Source organism: Mauremys mutica, chromosome 6 (assembly GCF_020497125.1).
Source record: "Mauremys mutica isolate MM-2020 ecotype Southern chromosome 6, ASM2049712v1, whole genome shotgun sequence".
NCBI classification, from domain to species: domain Eukaryota; kingdom Metazoa; phylum Chordata; order Testudines; family Geoemydidae; genus Mauremys; species Mauremys mutica.
Window position 1 is genome coordinate 70,034,451 of NC_059077.1, and position 15,541 is coordinate 70,049,991.

At 41.4% G+C, this 15,541-nt stretch overlaps 1 protein-coding gene across 21 annotated transcripts in view; it reads right to left on the minus strand.

Annotated features, from left to right (window-relative positions):
* The window catches only part of SEMA6A (semaphorin 6A), a 205,521-nt gene that overhangs the window by 17,820 nt on the left and 172,160 nt on the right, over window positions 1-15,541 (minus strand). For 18 of the 21 annotated variants that reach the window (XM_045020630.1, XM_045020631.1, XM_045020638.1 and 15 more), the window contains one exon: window positions 10,909-11,073. The exons of 1 other annotated variant lie outside the window; for it this stretch is intronic. In XM_045020630.1, the coding sequence (XP_044876565.1) occupies window positions 10,909-11,073 (165 nt within the window). Of the gene's footprint in view, window positions 1-4,005; window positions 4,880-10,908; window positions 11,074-15,541 lie in introns of those variants that run through there. 2 more of the 21 variants (XM_045020646.1, XM_045020647.1) reach the window with 2 other exon arrangements.

A 15,541-nucleotide genomic window follows, 5' to 3' on the forward strand; every position in this document is an offset into this window, starting at 1 on the left:
GATCTGCTTCAATATGTTTAGTGAAAAAACGCTTTACTTTTTTAATATGTATAAAACAGGATTCTCCAGTTGTATTTCTGGTCGTTGAGATCCTAGGCTTCTAGCAAGGTATCTATTGGTGCGTGAGTTGATCTAAGTATTACACCTATCTTAGACGCTAAGAGATTTAGACAGAGAGATTTAACTTTAATATAGCATTAAAATCTCCTACAAAAATAATGTAGTATTTATTTAAGGGAAATAATTAGTAAATAAATCTGATAGAAAATTGAGAAATTAAGCTGCCTTAACTGTCCATGAAAAAATCACTCTGGTGCAGATGAATGCTAGTGTAGCATAAGAGTGGTGTGGTGGCTCTGATGCCACCTCCTCCGCAGCTCTGAAATACAGTAAAGGTGTGGCCCAACACACAGCTGTGCCCAAGATCCAGGGAGCAGTATGGTAGCTTTACACTATCCGCGTCTCCTGAGTTGTGGCTGTGTGCTCCTCAGCTACAGTTGAGGACGTTGGGGACTAGATAGTAAAATTAATTCCAGAAGGTTAGTGATCACATCCTTTTTCACTGGCAATGAATGAAGTATTCAGGGCAAGGGTAAATGGTTTATGTACGGATATTGGAACTCTCTTATAAGGAGCTGCTTAGCTGCAATAAATACTTGTTCCATCCATCTTTTTTAACTTTATTGGGGCAGTTCTTCAGCTGGTGTAAACTGCAATGTACATCAGTTGAGGATCTGCCCCATTATGTTTAGAGACATTTTGATGTATAGCCTCAATTTAGAGTGCAGAGAACTTACTTACATTTTATTAGGGGATTAATTCCTTTAATAGATGAAATACAGAATTTTAGCAACTGCAGAAGAGTTGTGGTGGGAGGTTGTATTTTGTTTCATGGCTGCAGCAAAGGAATTCTTGGTTAAGTAATCGCTGCTATGTATAATGTTGCTTCCATAGGTGAGCTAGTGGATGGTTAATCTATTGTAAACTTATTAAATTACATTTCTAACTGTAACAGTATTCTTAAACATAATTATTATCGTCGTGCATATGCACAAGATGGCTGAATGAAACTGCACAGGCTCCTCATCCCTTTGCATTTCAGTCAGGCTGCTGCTTCTTTCTCCTCCATGGGAGGGATGGTGGGGGGAGAGGGAGGGGCATTGAGAGCACAGGAGAGACAGTCTCTTGGCTCTCAGATGTGCTATCCAATGCCACAGTGCCTGATACCCAACAGGAGCAATAGCAGGGACAATCCTGCTCAGGCACTGCAGCCTGAAGTACTTTGCTGAATCAAGGACATTTGTAGGAGAGATTGCTTATCAGGTGCAATGCAATCGGCTTTCTGTGTTTAATATTAAATAAAATAAACCATGGCAAAATGTGAATTATGCTACTTAAACTTTCATAATTAAGTGTGTTAGTTTCCTGATTAATGACTAAGATACATCCTTGAGTGAAAGAAGACATCTAAATTTATCTTTTTTCATAATCCTAATCAGGTGTAAGGATCAATAGTTCGGAATATCAGTAGAGAAAGGATATTGAAAACGGTCAAGGCAAGTTTATCGACATGAAAAGAATGGAAGTGGTATTTCATATAGAATCATGCAATTAGTAAATAATCTGTAGGCTATATGGAAAGTGTAGGCTGCTCTCAATCAACACTTGGGTTGTCATAAAATTATTACAGAAGATGTTCTCTATTAATTAATATAATCACTGAATCTAAGCACATACTATATAACTAATAAGAAAAATGAATTATTCAAATAGCTTTAATTTAACAAAGTATTGCCATTTTAATTATATACTGGCATTAATTTAACACTAAAAGAGTCTTAAAGCACTTTTTTGAGTTATGTTATTTGCTCTAAAGTGTCTCTGAATTTCAGAGCCTTTTCATGGTTTTTAAGTTGGAAAGGCCAGATTCTCTCCTTGAGACCTGACCTCTTTGTGCTGCCTGATAACCCCCCAATTAGCATAAAGCCACTATAATGATCATAGAGCTGGTGTAGGAAGCACTTACATCATTGCCTCCAACTGTTCGCTGGCCATTTTCTGATATTGTGATGACCATGTGGAGCCACAGCCCAGCTAACGTACTTTACAACCATTCCCAATCTGAAAATATTTCAGGATTAGTGTAGATCCGGCCCCAGAATCAGAAAGACAAATCCTTTGTGCTCCATCATGCAGCTGCCCCAATAGGAGACTGCAGCTGTGAACGTAGTCCTTGAGGAAATATCTGCTACCCTGATTCTTATTGAATTGGATGCAGCATCTTTTGCTGCAAAGATGGAGAAAAGTCCTGTGTCAATTGCAGTTTTTCCCTGTTGGAGGGAGATCTTTATTTCTTGCTCCCTGAAAGAGGGGAAAACTCCAATTCAAAGAGCTTTTTTTCTGAATGGACCCCCCCAAGCTACTAGATCTACAAGTAAAAAGGCAAAACTTTAAAAATAGAGCTTGTCAGCTGTCAAATGTGGCTACAATGGATTGCAGGCTTTTAAAGCTATGTAAGTGGATAATTACAGGTTGGGGGTGAACTCATCTCCTGAAGCCACTTTAGCACCTGATGAGCTCCGTTTTTAATGTATTCCCTTTTTACTTGTAGATCCAGTAGTTTGGATGTTCTTTCAGATAAAAAGCTCTTTGGAGCAGGGTTTTCCACTCTTCCAGGGAGACCCAGAAGTCATGTTAAGTTGGCAGCTTCTGTTTTCATATCTTCATCTTTATCCTTGGAGTAGGCTGACAGGTTTCTGTTGCTATTTGAGCTGATTCATACATTGTTACTGATGGTTCCTCAGCTGTTAGCTAATTATGAAATCCATCTACCCTTCCAGCTAATTGGTCTAAGAAAGATTGTAGAGCTGTTTTGATTTAAAATTAATTACTGTGGTCAAGTGTAAGGCAATCCTGTGTATGATCTTGGTTACCAGATACAGCATTTTGCAGAAAGCATGGCTCTCGGCTGTCTTCCTGATCTTCTCCCATCTTTTAGCGCTGCGAGTTTTGCTTTCTTTCTTACAACTCCAAAATGAGTCCTCATATTGTTTAGAAAGCTTTGTGACTGTATCAGTTGGGGAATCAATTATTTTGTGATTCAAATAAAGATCTAAAAGAGATTCAGCCAGGAGCTAATGGAGATACTACTAAATTGTTATTCTGCATTACATGACCTCCTCCCTCTTTGTGTTAAAACTTATTCATGGACCTCATATCTCTCATCGCCTCTGCTTACCTTGCAGTAGCCTGCTCTCTTTCCCTTCACCATCTGTCAGATACAGTCTTGAGAACATTTCACTGAAATAAAGTCTTAAGACAGTCTATTGTCTGGAACAGCCTTCCTTCATCTCTCTCGCATTAGTTTCCCATCTCATTTCCACTTTCAGCTGAAAATGTTTCTTTTCCTCTCTCACCTATACCCCTTAATTTCTCTCCCTTGCTATTAATTACCACCTTTCTGTGACTACTGTTATTCTACCATGTTTTGGTCTAGAGTTGTGATGAAAGATGAAATAGGTGAAAAAGTTATATTCTATAGTTCTGGAGACACAGTAGAAGTGTCATCAGTAAAAGCCTCTCCACAACACACTGCTAATGTGCCTAAATCTGAACTGCAGGGACCACTTCTTGAGGTGTTAGGATAATTCAGCTTCCAGCTCCATTTAGCCTCAGCAAAAAGGTTGACAGCTGCCAATTATGATGGTGGCTTTTGCAATGAGGGCACCTGTCCATTAGGAACTGCACTGAGACCATTAACTCTATTTATATCGTGATGATAGTTAGTACTGACCTGGTCCGCAGTCAAACTGGAGTCCTAGAGTTGAAAAGCTCTGAATCCCATTGCCAATTCCCCAAGACAAGCCACTTATTAGGACTATTCCAGACAAGCATTTGATTATTTTAAAAGAAAATTTCTTACAGCTCCAATGAAGACCCATTATGTGACAAACATGAATACTATTCCTTTTATAAACATGGATGTTTACAACAATTTGATGCTAATTCACCTAACATTTTAAAGAAAAAAAATATATCGGGTTTTGTTAGGAATAGGTTCATCTAAACAACCTCTACTTAAATTCAAATGTGAAAAATAATTATGTCTTAATCTACATAGAGATACATAAAAGATTTAAACAGACTAAATCCTGCACCATCTCAAGACACTTTACTGAAATCCCAGTATGGAACAGAATATTACTTGGATTATAAATAACTTCATTTCAAACCTCTCTCGATGAACTGCCAATAGATGCTAAAGAAGCAATGGCAATACAGATAGTCAGGGCTGATTCTCCACTCTGTCACACTGTTTTTATATCTCTGTTTTAATTGATTGCAGTCTAGGAATAGAGTTCCACCAGCAGAGTAACAAATCAAAGGGTAAGCCCTGACTCTCTCTTTTCTCTGCTTCTCCAGCATCTAGGTTCTGTTCTTCGTAGTTAGAAATGTTGTGAAACTGAAGTAGCTGACCATGCACTTCATATTGTATGGACAAAGGTTTGGTTTTGATCAGAGATTCTGAAAACAGGTATCTAGAGCAACAGGTGTAATTGTAGTGCTTACTCCAGTCATGTACATCTTCGGTACAAGTCTCCTTCCTGGCTCCCTGAAAATGATTGTGCATGCAGCTATTTCGTTGATTAAATTGAATTTTTAGCAAGGGTCAGTCACTTCTAATATTCCCATAACTATGACTGGCTAAGGAATATTTTGTTGACCTTGGAAATTGAAAAGACAACACTGAACTCAAAGGATGATCTGGACTAATTCTGTGCTACACAGAAGCCACTTCTGAGTTATTACAAAATGGCAGCAGGATAATAAGGAATTCTCCTATCGCTCTTCTGTAAACATGCTTGGAATCCTTCCATACCTTGAATAAATCAAAATAAATTCAAGTAAAAATAGAGTAAATTTAAATGTACTCTTTGGGCCAAATTCACCCATGCTGCTAAGGGGTACAGCATCATTAGCTTCAATTTATACACAATGAAGCTGAGCCTCCATCTTTACTGTAGGTTGTTATTGTTTTCATTTCAGTTCAATGTGAACAGGATTTCAGTAAATAACCATTAAAACCCCAGTTGGATTTCTACCTTCTCAATCCCTTCTATCATGATAGTACCTGAAACCTCACAAAATTCTGGCCCTTTGGAGCAGAGTCTGGCTTTATTTTTGTGAACTCCCCAGGCTAAATATAGTGTCAACATTCAGCAAATCATTCAAATAGTAGTAATAGTAATAACAGCACTACCTTATTCCTGCAAAAGGAAATGTTTTCTTTTAGACAGACCCCTGAAATGTAAAATCTTTGCTCTCCCTGTGTCTAGTAGTTGACTACTTCAGAATGGTGCACAGAAATTGTGTGACAGAGACAGGTTTGCAAATATTGTTAAGAGAAGCTGAAAAAGGGAGGTTCTATCACATATAATATTTACAGTTGGATCCCTGACATCCTAATTAATGTACTGGCTACTCTTGTCACCTGTACACCTCACCTCTTATTCTGAATCAGCTTTGTCCTATTATTGTGTTGTAAACACTGAACAAAAAGTTTGAGAGGAAGAGTTTCAGGGTCACCTAGCTGTGCAACAGACAAATATTAAAACTGCTAAAATAACCCCTGGACTTTAATCTTTCAGCGGACTAAGCAGTTAACTAAGCAAGTAATTCTATTGCTTGAATTAGACAGAATAAAAACTGGCAAAAAGAAGAAAGTAGAAGCCACGACTGAATATAATTTATCAATGTAATTAAAGGGCAGGCTCCAGCCATCTAGCAAGTGAGAGAGAAAACAGAGTGTTTACTGTGTTTGTGTTAATGAAGCTAGTACTTGAAAGATATCAGGCATTTCTAAAGAAAGGCAGCGAGGACAGAAGACAGTAGACAAGGGCCAGTAGGGTAATGAAGGGCAAGGTCAGTTACGGATGAAGAAAATTACTTCATTTTCTTCATTTATACCCTCTAGTAGATTTATGTATCTACTCCCCAGTTTGTTAGTAGGACCATACATAGATACAGCACTGTTGTATGATTCAAAGTGAACAGGGTAAAGCCTTGGAATATTCCACGTAAGGAGTTTGGTTTTATTACTTGAGGGAGGGACACTAAGTACAATGGCAGCAGAAGGGAAGGTTAGACTGCAAGGTGAGGAGCTACTGTTTTGACAAAGGTGAGAAACACAAATAATTAAACTAAAACACAGCAAGAAAAAACAAACAAAAGCATACTCTGGAATTGTGTTCTTTTTGGAGAAGGCTGGGAGAAGAAAAAATGGTGCAGTTTGCCAATCGCAATTAATTTTTCAATCTGCAATATCAATGACAGATTATTCAGTGGCCAAAATGAAAAGGCCATTGGGATGGCAACAAACAGCCCCTACTCTGTGAAGTGTACTACACATTTTCATTTTGGCAAGAAATGTGAGGTATCTCAGAAACAACAATTCCAGAGTATATTTAGCTACTAAAGCTGCGGCACACAAATGTCACATTCCCATGAGTCAACCCATTTAAAGAACTCCCTCTTTGCACCCCTGCAGATATTCCCCAAGATGCCTGTGCTGAATTAAAAGCTGAACATATGGATGTGACATCATCAAGGCACCAGTGTCACAGAAAATAAAGTAGCAAGTGGTTTCAGTAGAATTAGAGTGAAGTCGTTTGTGAGTGCAGGAAAAGAAAGAAAACACTTTCCAAAGGAATAAACACAACCACTAAAGAACACCACACAGCACTTTGCAAAACAAAAGGAAAATGTTAAAAACATAAGAGATTTTGGGTTTTTTTTGTAAAGGTGTGAAGGGAAAAAATACACAGTGAAAGTGAAAACAAAAAACCTTATAAACGAATATTAAGCATGACCTTGTTTGGTTTAATTTTGCATAACAACTCATTCTTTTGCCCTTTAAAATATTGGATCAATAGTAATTTTGGAACCAACTGGGGTCTGATTGGGCAAGACAAGGAGTAATAGCACACAAATACATGGTAATGGTAAACAACCATGCGGTCACCTCTGCCACCATTGTTTGTGTGTAGACTACTTCCAGCTTTATCAATATTCATAATTAAGCCCCAATGAATGCATGATATTTAAATAACCCTGTCAAGTGCTAAGAAGACTCTTTGGTACCCGTCACTCCCTGGGGAGGTGACTATATAGTACAAGCTACCTCATCAGTCAGTGACTAGAAGGAAAAAGGCTTACAACTCACCACTATACATTTATTAATATTTTCACTGTGTGCTCTTCTGAAAGCTGCTCCTGGCATACAAGATGCTTTTAAGAAGAAGCCTTCTTACCATTAAGAGCACTGCTGTGCAAAACAGTTGTGACACATGGAACCACACATAACAAATGCCATTAATATTAACATACACCTCTGTATTCCTCCCTGGCACATTAATGACCAGATTCTCCACTGGTGTAATTCATCATATCTCCATAGACATCAATGGAGCTACACCAGTGTCCACTAGCTGAGGAGCTGGCTAGCCCCAGGGCATTAGCCTTTCCTCATTACAGATACAGGCCCAGTTAAGGGTAAACACATCTGTCTAAGGGTACGTCTACACTTACCTGCCGGTTTGACGCGGAGAGTTCGACTTTTTGGAGTTCGAACTATCGCGTCTGATCTAGACACGATAGTTCGAACTCCGGAAGTGCCGCGGTCGACTCCGGTACTCCACCTCGGCAGAAGGAGTTGGCGGAGTCGACGGGGGAGCCGCGGAGTTCGACCCCGCTGCGTGTGGACGGGTGAGTTGTTCGAATTAGGGTACTTCGAATTCAGCTACGCTATTCACGTAGCTGAATTTGCGTACCCTAATTCGAACCCCCTTCTTAGTGTAGACCAGGCCTAAGTGGATGGGAGGAGGCCAACACTTTCTCTTGGGGGTAGTGTAGTGGAGAAGGAACAGAAGCACTTGCTCAAAATGGTGTGTATTCTCAAGAGCGATGAACAAAAACAAGCCAATTACTTATCTGCCATTTCCAGTGTGCCAGATTTATTGACCAGAGGAATTAAGGATTCCAGGTAAATCACGCATTATCATTTTGAGTCATTTTGTTTTGCTTTCTTTAAGTACATGGCAGACAGAAAAGCAAACATTTCTGCAGCTGTTACCATAGCAAGAGCTAATTGCTTTTACAATAAATCAAAGCACAAGGCCCATAAAGGCACGGTGGCCCAGCAGCAAAGTAGGAGAAGCTTGCAGGCTCAAGAAGGATTACTACAGCCACTTGCCAAGGGTTTCACTTCAGAGTAATCCCAAACGCTGACGTTCTGATTGATGTTTGCTATCATAATATTGGAGTGAGAAGAGATGGGCCAATCAAAGAACTAAGACAAAGAAATGAATGTGAAGATGAGGTCTGTGGGAACCAGCAATTACTTATTGGTGAAAGCATGCTCTTATAGTTAAGGCACAGGATGAGGAATCAGAAGTCCCAGAGTTATATTTCATGCTGCAGTCTTCCAGCATGATGGGCAAGTTCCTTAGGTCCAGATTTGTAAAGGTATTCAGGGGCCTAAAGATGCAGATAGGCACTTAGTGGGATTTTAAAAAGCGTTATTTTCAGGGGGTGTTAAGCACCAAGAGCTAGCTTCACAAAAGGACTTACATGTCTTACTGCCACTTTAGGTGCTAAAGTCAAACATTTAGCAGCCACTGAGATTATCAAAACTTCCCCTTAGCTGCTGCTAAGCCTGCAGGTGCCTACGTTTCTGCCGGTAACGCTTCCTCAACACCTAAATTCCCACTAGTTCATGTGCAAAATTGCCTGACTCTTGATGCCCAGTGCCCTTGCTCATGCCTGAGCCAGGGTGAGATGTGCAAGTGAGGCATTCTCCATCTATCTCATCTGCAGGGCATTCTCAGAGCATCCCTATCTGATCAGGCCCTATAAAAAAGACAGCTGGGGGTTATCTGATCAAGAATGTTTGGGTCAGGCTGGCTGGTGTGAGTGTTCTAGAATACCCAGGCACTCACCTGTCACTTAGGAGACCTGTTTTCAAATTCCCACTCTGCCTGATCTGAAACGGGGACTTGAACTCAGGTCTCGGTGAGTGCTCTAATCACTGGGCTATTGGTATAAAAGTGTGGGGATCTTTCTCTCATGAGAAAATGGCAAACCTGGCTTAGGTTCCTAACTTCAAGAGAGGGTTCCCAAATGGAATCCCAAATGGAAACAAGTGCTTCCCTTTGGCCCAGTGTTAGATGCCTAACTTACTTTGAGTAGCAGGGCCTAAATTGCATCCCCCTTCTCACTATTTCCTATTGGCTAGCATAGGCAGCTCTCCACTCAGCTTGCTGGCTTCTGAGAATCTCTTTTTAGATGCCTAACGCTCCCTATGCATTGTATAAGAAGCCTGGGCACCTAACTCAAGGCTGAGGATTCCACTAGGTGGCAAAGCACCTGTAGTGAGACGGCCTGGCTCCCGGCCGCACCTCAGAGGGAGGAGCCAGAACAGCTGCCCCAGTGGGCGGAGCCACCACCGCCTGTCCCCACCCCCCGGAAGTCATGGGGCGGGACAGGAAGTATAAAGGCCCGGCCCCAGCGCTCACTTGCTGCCTGGCCGCCGGAGAGGACAGACGCTGCTGCCCGAGCTCCTGTTAGGCCGAGCCTTCCCCGAGCTCGGTACCCCGAGGTGGACTGGCCGAGCCTTCCCCGAGCCCGGTACCCCGAGGAGCTGCCCGAGCGTCCCCCCGACCCGAGTCCTGAGGAGCAGCCCGAGCTAGCCAGCCCTCAGCACGCCGAGGAGCCCATGGTGTGGGACCCAGCGCCGGACCCGAGATGAGCAGGTACCCATGGAGGAGGAGATGGGAAGTAGCCCGTGGGTAGCTGACCCCAGTCTGGCTACAGCAGACTTTGAGCCGATGTCGGTGTGTTGCGGTCAGGACCCCACCGACACAGCAGCAGACTAACTGCCGCTGTTAGGGCCCCGGGCTGGGACACAGTGGAGTGGGTGGGCCTGTGTCCCCCCTGCCACCCCACTCACGGGTGGCAGTTTCCCCCTCACACCAGCGCTCAGACATAGAAGTCTGGACTTACCTGAACTATTGTTGCTTAGCTCCTGACTGAGGATCTGAGCCCCTGACTGTTGTTGTTTGCTCAGCCCTTGCCTGAGGGTCTGAGCCTGTGAACTGCTGTTTGTTGCCCCGCCCTGACTGAGGGCTTGGGCTTCACTGACTGTTTATTTTGCTCAGCCCCTGCCTGAGGGTCTGAGCCGTTAGACTATTGTTTGTTGCCCGCCCTGACCTAGGGCTTGGACCTTCAGAGACTGAACTACTGATTTAAGCTGTGTAGTGAGGCGGCCTGGCTCCCGGCCGCACCTGAGAGGGCCGAGCCCCCACACCGGACCCTTACAGCACCTAATGCCTAAGTCCCTTTATGGATCTAGCTCCAGGTGATTTTGAAAATCTGACCTGGCACCTCACTGCATCTTTCAGTGCATACATACATTTAAAAATGTGGCCACTAAATCTCTACATGCCTCACTTTCCCTATCTAAATTACAGGGCGATGAGGCTAAATTAATTACAGTATGAGGAGTAGTTTTCAACCCTTGGATGGAAGGCACCATAGAAGCTCCGTGTGTTAATGATAATATAAAGCTGTGGAAGTGGCTCATCAAGTCATGAAGATCATGCTTAAACAGGGTTAAATCCACACTTCCCCAGTCACACATAGTCTACTCACATTTGTTTTGTGTGGTTTCCTTAGTCAGTGAATATCAAGAACTAAGTCTAAGATTAGTGATTTTGTTTCTGCCTTTCCAATAAGCTTTTAATTACAGTGCAGGAGTTTTGTTACAGGCTACCATGATCCAGCTGGAAGCAGTTACACTGTAGTCACTCCCTCCTCCCCCACCACCACATGGATTCATTTCCAAGGCCTTACCCTTCTTGTCTTGGTGATTATGGGATGAGACTGCCGCATATGGATCTGTGTTTTCAGATGAGCCAACCGGATCCTTCCAATCCAGCATACGTCCCCTAGTATCATAACCCTCTTGAGCTGGAGAGTCAGAAGTGGTGGTGCTTGGAACTAGTGAACTGGAGTGGCCTGTGTTTACATTACAAATACAGTTAGGGAAGACACCACACATTAGTCACTCACCATGCTAGCTCACACTCAGGAGCATAAAATAAGCATTGTTTTTTGTGAATGCTGGAAGGGTTTCTTGAGACCAAGAATTGTTTCAAAAGCCTTTTACAACATTGCCCAAAGGAAATGTAGCAGCTGTAAGACAAACTACTTTCTGAGTAGTCAGAGCGGGCATGTGTGTGCCTATGTCAGTGGCAGACATGGGCCTTGGCTATAGTCAAAATGTCACTGGTTTACCTAAAGGTTTTGGTTTGAACTGGTTGAGTTGAACTGGTGCCAAACACGCTGTGGGCACACTTGCTACAATTTCAGTCCAGTTAGCTTAATTCAGGAAGGTGTTGAGCTAAAACAATATGAGCCTGGTTTACACTGAATTAAGCATGTCCACACTGTTTTAAGTTAATTGATTTTTTTAAACCAACTTAAAGTGAAACTGGTGAAACTTTACTCTAGACAAGGCTGCTGTTCTTAAGGCGAATGACAGCTTAACTGTGGCAGGGATAGGGCAGCTGATCCCTGCCTTGTGCTCTCAGGGGCAGGACAGATTGTCCAGGGCCTGACCATGTTCTTAAGATGGCATCAATTTTCTGAAAAGCCATAAGCTCTGTGATTCGCTAACACTACTTTAATACTCTGGAGTGGTCTCTGCCCAAATGGATGCATTAGTGTGATCAAAAGGGGAGTAGGAGTGCTGGCAAAAAAACAGATTATTGGGTCCTGGCTCCACTCACCTGATCTAGAGCAGGAACACAAGTGTCAATACCCCTGTCTCATGACCATGATCTAGTGGCCCCTGCAGCAGTCTCCAGGTGAGATTTGCCCACCAACCCCCTACCGATAAAACTATTTTTTAAAAATCAATCCAGGCACCTTCAAACCTTAATTTGTTCCTGCTTAAGAAAAGCATTTTTTCAGGCTGTTTATTTGGCTCCAAACCACATTGTTTTCTATGCAGGCTATTGCAATTTACCGTGCACTACAGGAGACATAATCTTAAATCTTATAGTTCCATGGAGTTTTATAATGATTCTGCGATCGTTATTGCTGTTTTTAACTATAGAGGTTGTGGCAATCACCTTTGACATGGTTCAGATTAACATGTCCATGAGAGATGGCCAGCCAGGCACAAGGCAATTTTCACATGAACTGAGATTTAGCTGGGATATGGTGGAGAACTGATCTGTGTGGGTGAAAGAGTCCTTTAACCACCTCACAAGGTTGAGTTGCAAATGAATTCAGTGAAAAGGCAGCAGCTCTATTAAGTTGCTGCTATGATTTAAAGGCGCTGTACTGAATATTAATTATTGTGGAGAGACAGAAAATGTCTCTGTGCCTCCCTATATTTTTGAGGGGGTCCTCTGAGTCATCACATAGGGTTACACACAGCAGCACTTTGAACAATATTTAACACAAGACATGCATGTAACTATCATCTGTATTTAACTGATACAATTTGCAGGAAAGGAGGTCAGCTCCAGTGTTTTTACCATGGATTCAGTCTTGAGATGCTACAGCTAATCATTAACAAGATTAATTTAGCAGTGTACCCCAGGCTGAAGGATGATACTGACAAGGGCACTATATTATTCTTTAATCTATCATGACGGGAAGTGTGGTTCCACTATCAGTCTTTCTAAAATACTGCAAATTACAGGCTTCATTTTGTTTAAATAGAGCATTTTTTTAATTTTGCTTAAATAAAAAAAGAGAAGCTAAGTGGTTATCCACTTCTAAAGATTTCTGTAGAGCCAAGAGCATTGCTGGAAATATTGGTAACAGTTACATGGATGGATTCGGAACCAAATTTGCTGCCTTGTCTCCAAGAATTCCAAACAGCCGCCTCTATGCAAAGGGACTAATACAGAGCCAGCTCCTGCAGTTATGTGCCTTCTTAAACTAGGAATATACTGGAACTGTAAGATTTTTCTACCATACCATTTTATGCCTACAGGCTCCTGTGCTCAGCCCAAAGAAATAACAGAAGCAACGGGACAGAAACAACCTAGAAAGTGGAAGTTATGAGCTTCCATGCCTTCTTTTCTCTAAATACAAAACCATAGTGCCACTATTCACGGGGTTCCAGACTGCAAGTTGACACCCCATTCAACCACTGCAATACTGTACAATATTTGATCAGCCCTACAAATAATGCTGTACTCAACATAAGAAAGCTGTTAGTCCTAGCTTGATAAGGACTTAGGAGAAAGCATTGCCAAATAGCAGTCATAATTTATACCTGTATTTGATATGCATTTTGTGCCCCCATCTCCATGCAGACACTTTCAATTTAGCTGTGTTCAAGGGGCAATTTTATGGTAATGCAATAAGTATAGTTAAGGAAAAACATTTCTTAATACGGTAATCTAGGGGAAAGATATGCCTAAGGGACACATTCTTTACAAAAAGCGTTCCTGAACCATATGCTACAAATACATGGAGAACTCCTTGTAATAGAAAGCTATAGCTATATGATGATATTAATGTGTACCAGATGGCAGCTAGGTAGAGAAGTGTTTCACACAAATGCAAGAAATCAGTCTATTCACTCTATTACTAAAGTGTTAGTAGAGTATGCATTGAGAAATGATTTTCTACACGTAGCTGAGATACGTTTGCTTCCATCTGAGCGAGGGGCAGCAGCAGATTAGAACATAATAACCTTTCCCACTTGGGTTCAGACTGGATCCTGCAAACACTTACTGCTGGGCACAGAGTTTGTTCCCCTCAGTAGTCTCATCGTGCCCTGTGAGTGTTGACACAATCAGTCCCTTGTGAAATTTAGATTTATGATGGCGCACTGCATAGGTGTATGTGTTACTTAAGCACTGAAAACAAGGGTTAAAAGTGCTGCACAGGCTTAGTGCTGCCCCTCTGTGCAGGGGTGACTCACTCACAGTGATGACTGTTCCTCAGCAATGACTGTCATATATAATGTAATATGCCTTTTTCTCAAGTACACTAAGGCTACTTTATAACACACTGCCTGCATAAAGTGGCCTTAAGTTATATTTACACCCACTTTAAAGCCCTTTTACACAACTACAACAACACAAAGTAGCTTTAGCATAATGGGAACCAGGCCTAACAGCTCTATTTTAACATGGCTTATGTTTAAAAAAATGTCTACAGTTACTTCCTCATTAAGATTCTGCTGTTGTTTTAAACTACCCCCATCTGAACAACTGCGGATTTATGGTGCTCCTCAAGCACTGATTTTGAAAGCAGAAGTTTAAGGACACATGCTGTTTGAAAAAAAGTGATGTAGTGATTAATTTGTAAAGCTTTTTGTATGCAAGTCTGTAATCACAATAATACAGCAAGAACAAGAAAGCAGATATAACCAGAGTAGTGCGTGTTGAGGAATTTGGAAGCTGTAATATGGTTAGTGTCTGTGAGCACTGACGATGAGTCAGAAGAACTGTATTTCTGTAATTACAACTCATTCTAACCATATTTTCATGAAACTAAGAGATGATTTTTTTAGCTTTAACACAAAGTCAGGGATGCAATATGGATTTGATAGTTGCTCTAATATGCACAAGGTGTTAAGACTCTAGAGATTAAGATGCTCCACACACTATCCTATTAACAACTATAGCAACCTAATTAGACAGATAGAGGGAAAGGCTAAATCAATACTACAGAGGGAGAATGTGGCTAGGGGGTAAAATAAGGGCCCAATTCACTAAAAATTGATGTTTCCAAAAGGTAATTAAGTTGCATACAATTTTGCACAGCGGAAAGCTTGCTTTAAGCTAAGAATCCTAGCCTTTTGTCTAAATATGTGGTTTTTGTTCCATATGTATCTGACCTTCACAGAGTGGCCTTCTGCATGGAAAAATGAATGTGCATGAACAGTCATCGATGTGGGCTTTGCACTTTATAGATGTTTATAGATGATCAAGCGAGGCTGCCCCATCTGCCAAATTCAGGAGGATGCTGATGCCAAGAATACAAAGATTAAGGGCTTGACTCTCTTCTCACTTTCACTGGCATAAACTTGGAGTAACAATGGTGTAAAACAAGTATGAGAGGAAGCAGCCCTAAGCCTTCTTGTGAATCTGGAGTTTCAGATGCCTTTGGAGATAGATATATATCCCACAAGCTCCAAACGCATCCTGAGCATTCATTTGATTGGCATGCTCATATATACCAGCATTCTAAGGTTCTAACCATAATGAAATGCCATTTAATTTTGCATTTAATTATGTTCAATAACAGTAAATGCACTGTTTATATAATTTTAGTTAAAGTAGGTATACTTTTCGTCTCATGCTAAAATTACTTATTTGGCTCAGTTAAAATACCAAACATAAGTGTGTCTATACAGTGAATTGTTAACATGAGGCTGTTTTTTACTGTATGTTGTGGAGAGTTTGTGAGTTCTCTCTTCATGTACAAGATTTTGTAACCCCCTTTTCTCTGG